General features: G+C 43.2%; 1 protein-coding gene across 1 annotated transcript; it reads left to right on the forward strand.

Annotated features, from left to right (window-relative positions):
• Positions 1 to 7,180: 7,180 nt before the first annotated feature.
• LOC107477817 (uncharacterized) lies at positions 7,181 to 9,022 on the forward strand. Its single transcript, XM_016097885.1, has one exon. It carries the CDS (start codon positions 7,181 to 7,183, stop codon positions 9,020 to 9,022), a length of 1,842 nt encoding a protein of 613 aa, XP_015953371.1.
• The last annotated feature ends 10,359 nt before the right edge of the window (positions 9,023 to 19,381 follow it).

Consider the following 19,381-nt stretch of genomic DNA (forward strand, 5'->3'; position numbering starts at 1 on the left):
AAAAAGCACATAAAAAGTACACAAATAGTACATGAAGAGCACATAAAAAATACAAAAGGTATATTTTAAAAAAATATTGCATTCTTTTATATACGTGCATATCATTTTTTGTCTATGTTTCGATTCCAAATATTAGAGCTGTTAATTAGTAAAATTAGAAAAATTTAATTAATTTCTTGATTATGGACACTGCACATCCATAGAATTAGTATATTGTATGCACTATGATTTAATATGTGAATCCAATTTTTTTTTAAATAAAAAAGGTTCTTTGTTTGTTTACCTTTTTTTTTATACCATTCTATATGGATTCATTTTTTTGGCAAATTTATTATTATTTTTTTTGTTTTGTATGGATTGAATCATAATGATTGATTCTAATCTTAATGGATCAAAAAAATTTGCCATATGAATTTGTTAAACAGTTATAATTATATCTTTTTTTTTAAGAACTGAAAAGACACCATTAAAATTTAATTCCTTTTGAAATTTAAGTATTTTTTATTGTTATATAAAGAAATTAGTAACGATTTGGGTATTATTATACCCACCTATTTTATACAGATTTAGTTTTGGAATAAATTGATTGAACATTATGCTGCCAAAGTAGCCTCTTTTGTGAAAATTGATTTATTCAAAACATTAGGAATATGGTGATATGTAATTCATGTAAATATTGGTCAGCCCAAAAAAAAAAGTCAGTATTTAAACGAATTACATACACATATTGATGGTAAATACATATTTGTCTTTGGGTAGCTAATTAAGAATAAAGTAATACTTATTATTTATGCGAATAATAATCGGTCCAAAAGAAGTTTATTGTTTGACCAAATAATAAGCATTACACACTTTTGTTTATTTTCTATTAATTATGTGGTCAATAATCGGCCCAAAGGAAGATTATTATTTGGCCAATTAATATAAAATATATGCCGTAATAAATAGTTTGCGAAATTTAAGTTCCAAAAAAAGGCTTAATATGTGACAGGAATTTTGACAATATTTGATTACTGCAATGAGAGTATCACTTACCGTTAATTTTTCTATCCAAAGATTGAAAATTAATGTTGTTCTAGATATCTCAATATGGACTTTTTCCCATTATTTAACTAATGTTTACTACATGTTCCTTTTGTTCTAATCCAGAAACTATGGCTTTAGTTACCAATATTTCTGCACAAATTAGTAGTATTCCTATGCTGAATAGTTCAAACTTTAAAGTTTAGAAGGATACCATGGAGATTGTCCTCAGTTGTATAAATATGGATACAGCTCTTTCGAGAGAAGAAATCCACTTCCATTTTAGAAAATCTCAATGAGGTTAAAATAGAGAAGTGGGAGATATCCAATCGAATGAGCGTTATGATTATGAAGCGCTCAATTCCTGAGATATTTCGGGGCTCAATTACTAAGGATAAAGATGCCAAACAGTTCCTAAAAGATGTTGAAAAATTCTTTGCTAAGAATAAAAACGCAAAGGCAAGTAGCCTTTTGAGCAAACTTGTCTCCATGAGGTATAAAGGTAAAAGGAACATAAGGGAGTACCTTATGGAAATGTCTCATCTTGCTTCAAAATTAAAAGCACTAAAGTTAGAGTTGTCTGAAAACTTACTCGTGCATTTTATTTTGATCTCCCTTCCTGTATACTTTGGACAATTCAAAGTGAGTTATAACACTCTGAATGACACTTGATCATTAAATGAGCTTATATATCACTGTGTACAAGAATAAGAGAGCAGCAAGATAAGACTGAAAGTACTCACATGGCTTCATTTTCTCAGTATAAAAGAAAGCGTGATACTACTACAGATATGCCTTCTCAGCAAAAAAATGTTAAGAAACAAGATCAAGTTTTAACTTGTTTCTTCTGTAAGAAGGTGGGACACATGAAGAAGGATTGTACCAAATATGTCACTTGGCATATAAAGAAGGGTATAATTCTTACTTTCGTTTGTTCTGAGACTAGTTTAAGTTATGCACCTGTTGATACTTGGTAGGTAGATTCTGCTGTAACTACTCATATAAGTGTTACTATACAAGGTTGCCTGTGGAGCCGACCACCAAGTGATGTTGAACGATACATCTATGAGGCAGACGAATATAGTTGCAGTCAAAGTTATAGGAACCTTTAGATTATGTTCAACGAGTGAATTTTACTTGGATTTATTAGAGACATTTTATGCACCGTCATTTAGACGGAATTTAGTTTATATTTTTCGTTTGGATAAATCAGGTTATTTTTGTTCATTCAGAAACAATAAAGTCAGTCTCTTTTATAATTCGAATAATATTTACTCTGGTTGTTTGGTCGATAATCTATATATAGGTTTGATTTAAATTCCTATAATTATGAAGTACTGTAAACGTGTACAAAACAAAAACTAAATGAGAATTCGCCATCATTATGGCACAAACGCCTAGGCCACATCTCTAAACAGAGAATTCAGAGGCTTGTGTCGGATGAAATTTTTGAAACCCTAAATTTGGCAAACTTTGAAGTCTGCATTGAGTGCATAAAAGAAAAAAGGACAAACGGAAAGAAATTAGGTGCCGAGAGTGCTAAAGATGTCTTAAAACTGATACATACCGATATATGTGGCCCATTCCCTACTGTCTCTTGGAGTGGATAACGGTACTTTATTACGTTCATAGATGATTACTCTCGTTACGGGTATCTATATTTAATTCATGAAAAATCCCAAACCTTGGATGATTTCAAGTCTTTCAAAGTTGAAGTTGAACTTCAACTTGGAAAGAAAATTAAAGCTGTTGAGTCTGATTGTGGTGGTGAATACTACAGAAGATATGACGGTTATGGTGAGCAATGTCCTGGGCCTTTTGCTCTTTTCCTAGAGGAGTGTGGTATTGTTCCGCAATACACAATGCTAGGCAAACCTAGCATGAATGGTGTTGCAGAGAGAAGGAATCGAACTCTTAGGCTACGTTCGTTTACAGAGACAGGACACTGAGACATGGACACAGAGACACAAAATTATTTTTGACAAAAGAGACATGGATAGAGACAGTGTGTCCAGAGACACTGAATTAGTGTATTTTGTGTCCATCCTGACAGGAAGGACACGGAGACACTAACAAGGGACACAACTTATTTTTCATTTTTTTCATTATTTTTGTTAATTTTTCATAATTATATTTTTTTATTATTATATTTTTCATCTCAATTTTTTGAATGAAAAAAAATGCTAGTTTATCACCAAACAGAATACAAGAACACAAAATTTTGTGTCTCTATCCATCAGTGTCTTATCTTGCCATATTCTCAGTGTCTTGTCCTGTCCTATTTTCAGAAACAAACGCAGCCTTAAGGACATGGTGAGAAGTATGATTAGTCATTCTTCTTTGTCTGAATCACTCTGGGGAGAACATTTAAAGACTGCAGTGTACATCCTTAATAAGGTGCCAAGCAAAGCAGTTAACAAAATCCCATATGAAATTTGGACTGGAAAAAGGCCTAGTATAAATCATTTGCATATTTAGGGATGTCCAGCTGAGGCACGACCTTATAGGCCGCATGAAAGAAAATTGGACTCAAGAACAATTTGTTGCTACTTTGTTGGTTACACTGAGCATTCACGAGGGTACAAGTTTTACAATCATACATCAAGGACTATTTTGAAGCGGGAAATGTGAGATTTCTTGAGGATGTTGAGTTTGGAGGGAAGGAAATATTAGGAATATAGCTTTTGGTGAGGATTCTATAACTGACAATGATCAGGTCTTTGTGCCTATTATTTGTTCAAGATACAGTTATAGTACAAGAGCACAATGAGAATCCTACTGTAGATCCAGTTGCAGTACAAGAGAACAATGAGAATATTGTTGTTGTTCAAGATGCTGCTATAGTACAGGAAAATAATGAGAATCCTTCTCAATCTCAACCCATACAGCAAGCTCAACAACCTCAAGAAGTGTCATTAAGGAGATCCAACAGAGAAAGGAGAAAATCCATCTATGGTCTTAAACAAGCTTCCCGTCAATGGTATCACAAGTTTAATCAAGTCATTATCTCATATGATTTTGAGGTAAATATTATAAATGAGTGTGTATACCGCAAATTCAGTGGGAGTAAATACATCTTTTTGGTTTTATCTGTTGATGACATTCTAGTTGCCAGTAACGATATAAGCTTGTTGCATGAAACTAAGGAATTTCTATTGAGCAAATTTGAAATGAAAATTCTTGGTGATGTCTCTTTTGTATTAGGAATTGAGATACTAAGAGATCACTCTCAAGGTATTCTTGGATTATCACAAAAGGACTATATCAATAAGATTTTAAGTAGATATGTCATAGAAAGTTGTAGACCAATGGACACACTCGTAGCTAAAGGAGATAAGTTTAGTCGCAAGCAATGTCCCAAAATAATCTTAAGAGGACATCAATGCATGATAAACCTTATGCATCAGCATTAGGAAGCTTAATGTATGCTCAAGTCTACATACGTCCCGATATATCATTTATAGTGGGAGTGTTGGGTAAATACTTGTGCAATTCGGGCATGAATCATTGGATAGCTGTTAAATGCATTTTGCGTTATCTAAAGTGAACAAAGGATTACATGCTTACTTATCGGAGATCAGAAAATTTGGAGATCATTAGGTACTCTGATTCCGATTTCATGGCATATGGTTGCGACACTTTGTCACTAAGCTTCGTATAGTAGATGACATTGAAAGGTCATTAAAGATATTTTGTGACAATAAGTCAGCAGTACTATACTCCAACAACGATAAGAGTTTGACAAAATCGAAGCATACAAACATCAAGTTCTTAGTTGTCAAGGAGAAATGTTAAGAAAAAAAAAACAGATTTCCATAGAACATATAAGAACAGAGTATATGCTAGCAGACCCATTAACCAAGGGATTGATCCCTAAAGTCTTTCATGGGCACACTGCTCGGATGGGTGTCAATATTTGTGATGCCTTGGTTTAGTGGGAGTTTGTTTTATGCTATATGTCCTATGACAAATATTGAATTATTTTCTGCAGAATTAAGTTGATGGTTTATTTCATGTTACGTAAAATATTTTTGTGTTTGATTTCAATAAAGTTTTTAAAGTTGGACCAGTTAGAAATAGACATGCATGAGATCACTTGGCATGTACTTTCCATATTACTCATCCAAATTTGATCTATGTCGTTAAATATATTAGGATGGTGATTGTCGTGGTTTAGTCGCGCCATTTAATGTGATAAAAGTTACGGTGATTCCATATCTAATATATGAGACGGACTAGATTGTTAAAGTAATGGGAGAAATAGCATTCAGATGCGCGCATAAAGTTTATAAGATGTGATTATGTCAAGAAAGAATATATGTATAGTTCAAGTAGGAGATTGTTAGGAAATTATTTTAATTTCTTAATTTGTTTGTGAGTAATACATATATTAATTAAAATCACAAATTATACTATTTCAAGTTAAATGACTTATATAATAACAGTGACCTCATTTAAGGAAGTTCTATGGTGCTTACAATTAAAAATCAACATGGTATGTTGAACATATGTGTCTAAGAAAGAAGAGTGAAACGTGGGATTTGATTTCTTTGTATGTGTGTAAGCTACAAACGCTGTTTTGGTACAGTTCGTTTTATTGTAAAGCTAATTATTTATTAATATTTTGATTAACTTTTGGATAACAATATATTTTTGGAACTGGGCTGGACCAAAATGTTTTTGAACTTCTAATTTGGACTGGATAACAATAGTTAATGTTTTTTTAGACTCTTTTTTGAAGTCTGATTGAAAACGTTTTCCTACTCCAATGGGTGAAAACAAATTAATCAACCATGATATAGACATGTCTTACACAAATATAAATATATAATACACATACTTTCGTAATTTGAATGAATAATTTACTGAAGAGTAAACAATATATTATTTTTCATATTTTTATTATAACAATAGTCTTTGCCTATGGGGTTTTCAATCCATTATGAGCATACAATGCCCCGCGCGAGAAATGAGGCGACGAATGAGCGCCCCGAATAACGAATGGGCACGCACGCGAATGGCGCGTCCCCACACGAACGGCCGACCTAGCGACCAGGAATAAAGGGAACCCGCCGCCAACAGCCCATGCGGCTGATTGCGGGCGCGTTGGGACTGTTACGGCCTGGCCCAAAAATATATACGGGTCGACCCGACCCCTTGAGACTCCGACCCGAGCGGTCGGGTACTCTGCACCCGCCATGATGTCTGGGCACGCGTCCGCACCAGCCCCCAACACAGCTGTAAGGAAGCTTCGAGGAAAGTGGGCCCATCCCTTCAGGGCCCACCTCTGACACAGTATAAATGGGGAAGGACCTGCCCTTCCTCCAAGGTACATCACACACTCCACCTAACCCACTTTCTCACCTGCACACTAACTGACTAGAGCGTCGAAGTGTCTTTGCAGGTGACACCCCCTCCTTCCACAACGAGAGCTCAGCTACCCGGTAGACCAGACCCAAGCACGACCGTGACCGTGACCGAAGCGTTCCCAATTCCACCTATTCCACCCAAATCGTCCGGTACCCGAACAACCGAACATTGGCGCCGTCTGTGGGAACGCCTAAATGGACGTCGTGGCGAGCCCCGGAGACCAAGGCCGAGGAGCTGGAGCAGAGGGGGCAGCTTCCGTCGCCTCGCTAAGAGGACGGCGAAGGTCCCCCCGATAACGCACTGAACCACACACAAGGACGCGACCCTTCGGGGGAATTGGCGGCGACAGCGCCATAATAATGCAGGAGCTACGCCACAGGGTCCAGAACCTGAAACGGCAGCTAGCCGACCAGGAGCACGACCGACGAACCACTGATCCTAGCTACTCCCCATCTCCTGAAAGCCAAGAGAGAGACTCCCACCGAAGACGCGCCTCCGCATCCCGAACGGAAGCGGAGAGCACTCGTGAAGAGTCACCCATCCCGAGAAGACGAAATGACACAATCATCTACTCCCGAGGCAAGGAAACACGCTACATGGGACGAGGTCGCGAAGACGAGGAAGAGAGGTCTGAGAGGACACGGCGACCCGTGATAATGGGCGCCACCCCATTCCATCGATCCATCCTCGAAGTCCGGCTGCCGAAGCACTTCGACAAACCGACGGACATGAGGTACGATAGAACTCAAGACCCTCTGGAACACCTCACTGCGCCTTCGAAGCTAGGATGAATCTAGAGGGAGTAGGGGACGAGGTGAGATGCCGAGCCTTCCCGGTGACTCTGGCAGGACCTGCGATCAGATGGTTTAACGGCCTCCCGCAGGGGTCCATCCATGGGTTTTCGGACATCAGCCGTGCCTTCCTAGCCCAATTCACAACACGAATAGCAAAGGCAAAGCACCCGATCAACCTTCTGGGGATAACCCAGAGACAGGGAGAGCCGACCAGAAAATACCTGGACCGGTTCAACGACGAATGCTTGGAAATTGACGGCCTAACCGATTCGGTGGCTAGCCTTTGTCTGACGAACGGCCTCCTCAAAGAGGACTTTCGAAAGCACCTTACCACGAAACCAGTTTGGATGATGCACGAGATCCAAGCAGTAGCCAAAGAGTACATCAATGACGAGGAAGTCAGCCAAGTCGTGGCTGCCAATAAACGGCACTCCGGCTACAATCAACCTAGGCAGCAAGGAAACGGGGAAAGACAAAAAGAACAAGCCAGGGAAGGAGCGCCGAACAAGGCACCCAGGCCATTCCCCCGGGTCGGGAAATTCACCAACTACACTCCACTCACTCTTCCCATCATGGAAGTTTATCAGCAAATTGTCGAGAAAGGAATTCTGCCGAAGCCCCGACCACTCAAGGACCGTACGGGGGGAAGCAAGAACTTCTACTGTGACTATCACAAGGGCTACGGTCACCAAACACAGGACTGTTTTGACCTGAAAGATGCACTGGAACAAGCGATAAGGGAGGGTAAATTAACAGAATTCTCCCATCTCATAAGGGAGCCGAGGAGGCGTCATCGCGACCAAGACGAAGAAGGCAAAACCCGGTCGGCAAAGCGGCGACAAGAGGCGGAAGACAAAGATCACGGTCTCACCGTGATAAACGTAGTGACAACCAAAAATGCCGCGCCAAGGTCGCGATCGGCGCACAAGAAAGATGCTAAGGTCTTGGCGGTCTCCTCCTCGCTGGCGCGAAGCTCTAAGAAGCCCCCTTCCATCTCTTTCGGACCGGAAGACCAGTGGTTTGACGAGGCCCTTGAAAATCCACCCATGGTCATTACGGCCAGAGTGGGAACCGGTCTCGTCAAACGAATCCTTGCCGACACGGGGGCAGGCTCGAACATCATGTTCCGCAACGTGTTTGACGCATTGGGGCTAAGGGACGCCGACCTGTCGACTCACCAGCACGGGGTCATTGGGTTGGGCGACCACTTCATCAAGCCAGATAGAGTAATATCCCTGCCGATTTCAGTGGGACAGGCCCAAGGCCGGAGATCGGCGATGGCTGAATTTGTGGTTCTCCGAGATTCCACGGCCTATAACATCATTTTGGGGAGAAAGACAATTAACGATGTTGAAGCAATAATCAGCACAAAACTACTAGTCGTGAAGTTTTTTACCGACGACGGATCTATAGGGTCCATAAGGGGAGACCTGGAAACGGCGGTCACTTGCGAAAACGCCAGCCTCTCCCTAAGGAAGAAATCCAAAGAGGCGTCAGGGGTGTTCCTGGCTGACTTAGACGCCAGGGTTGACGACAAACCCAAACCGGAATCCGAGGGGGACCTGGAGAAGTTTAGGGTCGGAGACACGGAAGACAAGTTCACGTTTGTCAATAGAAACCTTCCCCAAGAATTGAAGGAACCCTTGGTGGAAATGATCAGGGCCAATGGGGACGATGTTCGCCTGGACGCCGGCCGACATGCCGGGCATAGACCCCAAAGTCATGTCGTATCACCTGGCTGTCAAAACGGAAGCCCGCCCGGTGGCTCAGAGGAGGAGAAAGATGTCACGCGAAAGGGCGGAGGAGGTTGCCAGGCAGACGGCCAGCCTCCTTGAAGCGGGCTTCATACGGGAACTAGACTACTCGACCTGGCTCTCGAACGTAGTTCTAGTAAAAAAGCACAATGGCAAATGGAGAATGTGCGTAGACTACTCCGACCTCAACAAGGCGTGCCCTAAGGACTGCTTCCCCCTCCCCAACATAGATGCACTCGTCGACGCGGCGGCAGGCTACCGGTACCTGAGCTTCATGGATGCCTACTCCGGCTACAACCAGATACCGATGCACCGGCCCGACGAGGCTAAAACAGCATTTATAACGCCATGAGGAACCTTCTGCTACAGGGTAATGCCTTTCGGCCTAAAGAATACGGGAGCAACATACCAAAGACTGATGAATAAAATATTTGACGACCTTATAGGCAAAACAGTGGAGGTTTATGTAGATGACATCCTCGCGAAGACTGCGCGACCCGATGACCTTCTGAACGACCTGAGAAGTGTATTCACGTCTCTCCGCCAACACGGTATGAGGCTCAATCCCATGAAGTGTGCCTTCGCCATGGAAGCCAGGAAGTTCCTAGGATTCATGATAACCCAAAGGGGGCTAGAAGCCAACCCTGAGAAATGCCAAGCAATACTCCAAATGAAGAGTTCGGGTTGCGTCAAGGACGTCCAAAGATTGGCAGGTCGACTAACCTTGTTATCCCGTTTCCTCGAAGCCTCGGAAACAAGGGCCCTACCCTTCTTTAACCTCATGAGGAAAGGGATAGCGTTTGAATGGACGCCCGCATGCGAGGAAGCTTTCAAACACTTCAAGGAAATCCTAGCGACGCCCCCCGTACTCGGAAAGCCAAAGGCTGGAGAGCCGTTATTCTTGTACCTCGTCATAACAGGAGAAGCCCTGGCCGCGGTCTTGATACGAGAAGAAGAAAGGGCTCAGCAGCCGGTCTATTTCGTGAGCAGAGCCCTACAAGGGGCAGAACTTAGGTACAGCAAACTGGAAAAGCTAGCTCTGGCACTCTTGACCACCTCGAGGAGGTTAAAACAATACTTCCAAGGTCACCAGATAGTCGTGAGGATGGACCAAGGAATCCGGCAAGTACTCCAGAAACCCGATTTGACGGGAAGAATGATGACTTGGTCCATCGAAGTCTCCCAATACGACATACGGTACGAGCCCCGACAAGCGATCAAGGCGCAAGTAATGGCAGATTTCCTGGTTGAAGTAACGGGAGAACCAACCGAAGAAACGGGCACACAGTGGAGGCTCCATGTGGACGGGGCCTCCAATCAGACATCCGGGGGCGCCGAGATCATCCTAGAGAGCCCGGCTGGGGTCGTGTACGAGAAGTCGATCAAGTTTGAATTCCCCGTTTCGAACAACCAAGCAGAATACGAAGCCCTTATAGGAGGCTTAACCCTAGCAACGGAGGTCGGAGCAACAAGGTTGGAAATATGCAGCGATTCATAGGTTGTCACCTCCCAAGTGAACGGGAGCTACCAAGCCAAGGACTCGCTACTACAAAAGTACTTGGAGAAAGTCAAGGATTTGAGCCGAAAGTTTGAGGAAGTCACGATCCACCACGTTCCGAGGGAAAGGAACACACGGGCAGACCTCCTATCGAAGTTGGCTAGCACCAAACCAGGAGAGGGTAACCGATCTCTCATCCAAGGAATGATGAAGGAGCCGGCAGTCACCCTGCACCTCTCAAAGCTAAACCCCTTATGGTTGGACCCCATCACGGACTTCTTAGAAAAAAATAAACTTCCCGACGATGAAAGAGATGCCAAGAAGCTGAGAAGGGAAGCAACCAGGTATGCAATCATCCAGGGTCAGTTGTTCAGGAAAGGATTCAACCAGCCCCTACTGAAATGCCTGCACCCCGACCAAACGGACTACGTCCTCAGGGAAGTCCATGAAGGGTGCTGCGGCCATCACATAGGAGGCAAAGCCCTGGCGAGAAAATTAATTCGGGCAGGGTACTATTGGCCGTCAATGATGGCAGACTCGAAGGAGTTCGTTAGGAAGTGTGTCAAATGCCAAGAAAACGCCAATTTCCATAGAGCGCCGGATTCCGAGCTAAGCCTGCTAACGTCTTCCCGGCCATTCTCACAATGGGGAGTTGACCTTTTAGGGCCCTTCCCAGTTGGCCCCGGAGAAGTCAAGCACCTCATAGTCGCTATTGACTACTACACCAAATGGATAGAGGCCGAGCCGCTGGCCAGCATATCCTCGTCCAATTGCAGGAAATTCATGTGGAGGCAAGTGATAACACGGTTCGGTATCCCGGAAGCCGTCATCTCGGACAACGGAACACAATTCACCGACAAGAAATTCACAGAGTTCCTCACCGGCCTGGGCATAAAACAGAGGTTCTCCTCGGTGGAACACCCCCAAACAAACGGACAGGTCGAGTCCGCAAACAAGATCATCCTGCTAGGACTTAAGAAGCGGCTGGACAATAAGAAGGGTGCTTGGGCCGACGAGCTCGCCTCGGTCCTCTGGTCCTACCGTACAACCGAGCAATCTTCCACTAAGGAGACCCCCTTTCGACTAACGTATGGGCTAGATGCGGTAATACCTGTGGAAATCGGGGAACCAAGCCCACGACTACTCCTGAAGGGAGTAGAGGAAGCTGTAGAGAAGGACCTGATAGATGAAGCCAGGGAGATGGCCCACTTAGCTAAAACAGCTCTAAAGCAAAGAATGGCCCTGCGCTACAACGCCAAAGCACTCAAAAGAGAGTTTGAAGCAAACGACCTCGTCCTAAGGCGCAACGACGTCGGCCTGCCGACCCCGGGAGAGGGCAAACAGGCAGAAAACTGGGAAGGACCCTACAGAGTCAAAGAGGTGATCGGCAAGGGCGCATACAAGCTGGAAAAACTCAATGGTAAAGAGATCCCGAGGACATGGAACGCAGATAACTTAAGAAGGTTTTACTCCTAAGTCACTTACTTTGTAACAACACCTCAATACCTTTGTTACAGTGATAAGATTTGCTTAGGTACCAATTGCTATGCTTGTCTATACTTTTGTTATTTCATGTTTACTTTCCCTTAAGCAACCACCGTGCAAACGAGGATACACAGCCTCGGGGCTGATCACCCCGGGAGCCCCCTGGGCCAAGGACATAATAAACGGCCATAACAGGAAAAAATGCGACCACAAATAAATGCCGACTTAACGGTAAAGGCGAGTAAACCAACGGACATTAAAATAAAACAAGCAAATCAAAAGTACGCGCGAACAAACCGGCAAACCCACTAACGGGCACAAAAAGTTTCGATCCGAACAACGGTTCTACAAAAAGTTCAAAATTACAAATATCATTTCTTCGGCATGTCGACAACCTTCCCATCCTTGATGGTTTTGAAGACGCCAATTGCCGACACATCGAAATCAGGAGCAATAATCTTCACTTGAGCTTTGAGGGCCTCCTCAGTCATGAAAATCGCATTCTTTCCCTGCTCCTTAACCTCCTTATGTCTTTTTTTGAACACGCCGGCCTCGTCCCGAGCAGTCTTAGCAACGACAACCGCGTCGTCCCGTTCTTTCTCCAAAGCGGCCATCCGACTTTGTGCGGCGCTCAACTGGCTCTTCAGGGTCATCTCTTGCTCCGTCAGACGAGACACAGACGCGTCGGCAGTTTTTAACTTCTCCTCGGCCGACGCAGTCTTTTTCTCGGTGGCCTCGAGCTTATTCCCCGCCTCGACTAGCTGCCCTTGGAGTGTTTCAACTTGAGCTTTAAACTTGTTGTTCGCGGCAACCGAGGACTCAAGCTTCCGACGAAGCGAGGCCATATCCAAAAGCTCAAACTCAGCCTTCCGGGCTATGGCTGCGCCGCGAAGGAGGGTGCGGTACACCCATCGTGCTTGCCCAGAGAGGTCGGTTGACAAACCCCAATTTGACGGTTTGTTTTGTATTGAATTTAGAGTATTTTAATAACCTTTTGTCACATTCAGCCTAGGAATTAGCATGGTTTTGTTATCTCTCCCTTATTTGTGCTTAGGTGTAAAAACATGCTTTTTAAGCCTTATTTTGATGAATTCTATTTCCTCTTTGATTCCATAAGATGCCTTGATGTGTTTGTTAGTAATCTCATGATGAAATAGGCTAGGCATGGATCAAAGGAAGCAAGGAAGGAAGCATACAAGTGGAGAGAAGCATAAAAAGTCAAAGAAGCAAAGTCAGCCATGCACGCGCATGCGCACAAGGCGTTCGCGCGCACATTGCGAAACAGGCAAGGGCGCGCACGCGTACCGTACGCGCACGCGCCGATGATGGCACATGACCTCACTAATGCAACACGTGCCTGGCGGTTTGAGAGGGTTTCTGAACCCATTTTTGGCGCCAAATTGCTAAGGGAAAGGAATAAAAGGATGAAGGATTAAGGGGAAGGCATCACTTTTGAAGGGAGATGAATTAGATAGTTTAGTTTTGGGAGTTAGAAGATAGTTTAGAGTTTTAGAGAGAGAAGCTCTCACTTCCCTCTAGAATTAGGATTAGGTTTAGTTCTTAGATCTAGATTTTAATCTTTGCTTTCTTCTACTTCTACATTTCAATCCTTTGTTGTTAGATTCTTTTATTGTAATTCCCTTTATGTTGTTCTTGTGTTTTGTTGTAGATCTACTTTTCTTTCTCCTATTTTCTTTCAATTCAATAAGAGGTAATTCATAATAATTGTTCTTCTTGCTTTTCTATTGTTGATCTCTTGCCTTTATAGTTAGATCTCTCTTAAATTCTTGCAAATTATGTTGTTTACTTTTATTGCACTCTATGTGTTTGTTAAAATGTCTCTTATAGCTATTAGTTAGATTTTGCTCCTCTTGGCCTAAGTAGAGTAATTAGTGACTTTTGAGTTATCTAATTCCTTTGTTGATCGATAATTAGAAGTTGCTAATTAATTTGAATGCCTCTAAAGCTAGTCATTCCTTAGGGAGTTGATTAGGACTTGAGAAATCAAATTGATTCACCCACTTGACCTTCCTCCATGGTTAGAGGTTAACTAAGTGGGAGTAATGAACAATTATCATCACAATTGAGAAGGATAACTAGGATAGGACTTCTAATTTTCATACCTCGCCAAGAGCCTTTTATAGTTAGTTTACTTTCATTGCCATTTACTTTTCATGCTTCATATCAAAACCCCAAAATAACTCACAACCAATAACAAGACACTTTATTGTAATTCCTAGGGAGAACGACCCGAGGTTTGAATACTTCGGTTTATAAATTTTAGGGGTTTGTACTAGTGACAAACAACTTTTTGTATGAAAGGATTATTGTTTGGTTTAGAAATTATACTTTACAACGAGATTTTATTTGCGAAATTCTAAACCGTCAAAAATCCAATCGTCAAAATGGCGCCGTTGCCGGGGGGGAGTGCAATGGTGTTATGTTATTTGTTATTGTACATATGTGAATAGTGTAAATAGTTTGTCTTTTGCTTGTTTTCTAGATTTTGTTAGTTTTATTTTTGCTTTTCCACCATGAATTCTCACTTTGGCTATGAGTGTGATTGTAACTATGTTGTAAGTGATGAGAACTTCAATGAAGAGATGTATCAAGGATGGGACAATCAAAGGTGGGAGGAGCCATATGCTTATGATCAATCCTCATGGCAACAACCTCCACCAAGGCACTACGAAGAAGAGCCATTCTATGATGCATACCAATCCAATGGCTATGGTGAATCACCTTGTGATTTCCAAGCACCACCACCATATGCCTATGAATCCTATCCTCAACATAACCTTCAACCACACTCACAAGCCCTTCCACACCAAGCACCTTCCTATGACCCATACCCATCATACAACCAACCATCCATACCATGTTTTTATGACCATTATGAGCAAGAACCCTTAGAACCACCACAACCCTATCAAGATCACTACCAAGAACCACCTCAATACACACAATCTCCACAACCTTACCAAGAAGAACCACCTTCCTATTATGAACCCTCTCTCCAAAATGATGAACCTTTCTACCCACCACAAGCCCCAATAGACGATTCTCTCACTTTGTTACTTCAAGGACAAGAGGCCATGAAGCGGGATACACTTGGGTTTGTGACCAACTTGACCAAGGTAGTGTCCACCTTAGCCTACCGATGTTTGAATGCTCAAGGTACTTCCGTGACCCCATGTGAAACGTCAAGAGAAGAACAAAGCATGAAGGAGAAATTGGAAAGTTCGGTGGAAAAGGAGGAGTCGAATTTTGTGTTGGACCAATTGGAGAAGCCTATGATCATTGAAGAAAGGGAAGAAGTGGTTGAAGATTTAGGAGATGTTGAAAGTCCACGGGAATGTAGCACCATGAAGCACTCTTCCAAGAAGCTTGATATCGATGTTGAGGAGGGTGCGCAACCTCCAAGGCATATCATCGTTGGAGACATGGAAGAGGCTTATCAAGAGATGGATTCAATCATGGATGAATTTCTCTCTACGATGGAATCCTCACCCATTGGACATGAAGCTCAAATTATAGAAGAGTGTGCACAACCTCCCAAGGAAGACGAGAATGGCATGGTGTATATTGAAATTGAAGAATATGAAGAGGTTGATCAAGAGATGAACTCATTCATCAATGCATTTCTATCCAAAATTGAATCGCCTCTCATTAGACAAGATGAAGTTCTTGAAGATAACACCAAGCCACGTAACAAAGAGGATGAGGTTGAAATTGAAGAAAATTATGAAGAGGTGGAAACAATCAAAGAAGAGCACAAGGAAGTGGACCTTGCATTGTCTAAGTGTGGGGAAGCCTCTCTCCCCAAATTACCATCCAACGCAACATTTAAGTGGGTAAAATTTCTATCCCTAAGCTTTAATTTCTCACTTGAATATGGTTTAATTGAAAATGATGGTCAACTTAGAACTCTTTGTGGAATTAAAAGTGGAAATGAGTTGTGTAGTGGTTGGAAAGTTGGTGTTAAGCTTATCAAGGTCAAGGCCTCAAGGTATAGAGATGATGTTGGGACAAGGATCACTTTGTATGGATCTAGAAGGAAGCATTGGTGGAGTAAAGAGAATTCTGTGTGTCCGCCACATTTATGTCAACCCATCCGACGAAATCATGAAACTCAACTAACGGATGGATGCGAAAATAAGATATGGGATCCCGGTTTGCTATGTGAAGACCAAATATGGGGACTCGTATTTTGGGTAGAACTCTGCCCAGGCTTAATAAAAATGGTTGGAAATTCTGTCAACCAATTGAGGAGCATGGATCCTTGGAGATTCAAGGAGGAGTACAAACATAAGCCACCATGACAACAAGCATCTCAAAATGTCCAACTTAAGGACTTAAACTAAAAGTGCTAGGTGGGAGACACCCCACCATGGTAAACTCTTTCCACTCTTTTAAATTTACTTAATAAGTGATTTGAGTTACCATTGTAGGTAGATGTTTCATACAAATTTGTTTGTACAACTTAATTGTTAGCTTAGTCACATGCATGTTGTGTTTAGTAGTAGATGAATAATATCAAAAAAATTGTATTTTTGTGAATTGTATGATGGTTGAGTGAATAAGAGCTGTGAACACTAAGGGGAGCACCCAGCAATTTGTTTTTTGAAAAAAAAAAGGGTGGACGCGCGCGCACCATGTACGCGCACGCGTCCCTGTGTGGATGCACCATGAGCCACACTCCCGAGAGTTGGGCCTCCCTTGGGCAAACATTATGCCTTGAGCCCAACACGATCCACGCGGACGCGCACAACGTGCGTGCGCGCCGTTTTTAAGAACATGGAAGTTCGCGTGGACGCGCACTTGCCGCGTCCGCGCCGATTTGCTGCTGCAATAATTGAGCCAAACCCCAGAGAGTTGAGCCATTTATGGGCTAGCCTTAAGCCCCAGGCCCAACTCGATCTGCGCGAGCGCACGCATCACGCTAGTGCGCAATGTATCACAACTCGTCTATGTACGCAGACGCGCACTTACCGCGCGCGCGTCCTTGCGTGCTGCCACCAAACTAGGCCAAGGACCCGAGAGTTGGGCGTGCCTCAAGCCCATTCTAAGCCTCAGGCTCAATCTCATGTACGCGTGCACGCACCGTACGCGCACGCGCCCTTGCCTATTCTGCCATCCCATGCTAGAGCGCATCATACGCTCACGCGTGGATCTCCATTCTTTTCAATACACACGGACGCGTACATGCCGCGTGCGCGCAGATCTGGTGGCGCGACTCCCAGGCCATTCTCCAGAGAGTTAGGCCTGAGTTGGGCCAACTCTAAGCCCCTAGCCCAACTCCGTGCACGCGTGCGCACACTGTACGCGCACGCGTCCCTTCCCATTTTGCTCAACACACACTTAAGCGCGCTGTACGCACACGCGTAGGTCCCAAGTTTTCTCAATGGACGCGGACGCGTGAAGTGCGCGTGCGCGTCGATTTAAAAATAGGGATAACCCTAATGCGCGACACACACTGCGCAGTCGCGCACTCTCCTTCCCCAACCTCCATTTTCTTCTCCCTCTTCTCTTCCCCCATAACCACCTCTGCTACGCCGTCAACCACCACATCCGGCCAACTCACACACTCTCTCAACCAACACCACTCATTCACTTCCTTCTCTCTCTCAGCCACTCACTCTCTCTTCCTCCTCCCGGCCAAACCTCCACCGCGCCACCATCTCCGCCGCCACCATCATCACTGCCGGCGACTCTCTCTTCCTCCATCTCACACACACCCAACCTCTCTCTCCCTCTCACCCATCCATTTCATCTCGGCCGCCGCAGCAACTCTCGCCGCCGCTCTTCTGCCATAACCGCCACCGTTGACGGCGGCGCGATTTCCGATTCTGTGGCCCTACTCCCCAATTTCCTTTCCATTCCTAGTTCCCTTCTGCCCCCAGGTTCCTACTCAACTTCTGTTTTTCTGTTTTTTTCTTTTGATCATCAATTTCTGTTAGTTAGTCTATTGCATGTTAGTTAGTTTGAATTCAAATTTTGTATGTTAGGTTAGATAGATATACTTGCGGTTAGGTAGCTAGGGCTGGATAGAGGATTCTAGGCCTGATAAGTGCTCCGTATGTGCTTACTTGCTGTCTGTTTATCTGAATGTTGTATGCTGATTTTGGACTGTTTTTATGCCCTTCTTGTTGACTGAATGTCATACAACCACTGCTGTGCTCATTTGATGTTGTAAGCATGCTATTTGTGCTGTTTTGCTATCCGGGAACGTCCGATTTTAAGACGGAATGCTGCCCAATTTCCAAGAATATTAGTCAACTTTGGTCTTTATTTCAAGTTTGGGCAAATTTCTGTCTTCTTTTGACTTCCCGGATTTGCATCATTCACTGTGAGCATGAACCACAACTTCTCTATTATTTGCGCATAATTATCATCATATCACTAACCTACTTTTCTAACTTACTAATTTCTTTAACCATTTACCTCCCATTTGTTAAAAAAAATTCTTTCACCATTTGTTAAAAAAAAAAAATTCTTTTACAATATGATGATGTTATTGCCTTTTGAATAAGAATTGTTGCCCTTAATAAGGATTGCATTCGTGGTTCATTTGTTCACTTATGTTCCTTGTTCACTTTTGCATGTTACTTGCAACATCATGATTGCTTTTAGCCAAGGATATCCTGAACATGCCTTCTTTGTTACATGCTAAGTGCTTTATATATTCTATCACATTTTTCAGGATGTCAGATAAAGGCAAAGCCATAGCCACTGCTTCTAAGAAGAGAAAACACTCTACCCCCTCCATTCCTTCCATCTACAAACATTATGCCAAGAATCCATTGAGTGATGAGGAAAAAGAAAATCAACAGTTGCCTTCTACCAATCCAGACAAATTCCCCAATCTCTACTATGAGCTTCGGTTTTCTAGATATCGGACAATTAAGCTGAATACTGAGAAGAAGTTGCTCCTACCTAATGATGTGAGACGGTCCATTACCGGTCGGATCCTCGAGTTAGGTATTGACTTTGTTGACCGAGAGTTGGGTGATATCAATATATCGTGGGTGAAGGAATTCTACTGCAACTTCTTCCGTCCGACATTGGATTCGGTTCAGGTGCGGGGTAGGGAGATCATGATCACTGAGACCACCATTGGGGAGGCATTACAGTGTCGGCATATTCCGGATGACATGTGTGCCCATCAGCAGGCTGAGATAGCCATCCATACCATGACTTTTGATTATGAGGCGCTTCGGCGCGTGATTGGGATACCGGACGCTACATGGGTTATGGATGCGGGCAACACCAAGCCTAAGGGGATGTTGTTTACTCATTTGACTAGGGAGGCCAAGACTTGCCAGGGTGAAAAATTTTTTCTTCTATTTTTGACTCTGTTTTTAATTTTTTTGATTTTTTCGTGACTCCTCATGATCATGTACCTAATTAAACACAAAATAACAATAAAATAAAAATTAGATAATTAAAATTGGGTT

Source organism: Arachis duranensis, chromosome 3 (assembly GCF_000817695.3).
Source record: "Arachis duranensis cultivar V14167 chromosome 3, aradu.V14167.gnm2.J7QH, whole genome shotgun sequence".
In the NCBI taxonomy this organism is placed as follows: domain Eukaryota; kingdom Viridiplantae; phylum Streptophyta; class Magnoliopsida; order Fabales; family Fabaceae; genus Arachis; species Arachis duranensis.

What these genes read in the sequence shown, in the direction of transcription:
- LOC107477817 (XM_016097885.1), top strand. Translation starts at nt 7,181, where the DNA reads ATGAATCTAGAGGGAGTAGGGGACGAGGTGAGATGCCGAGCCTTCCCG.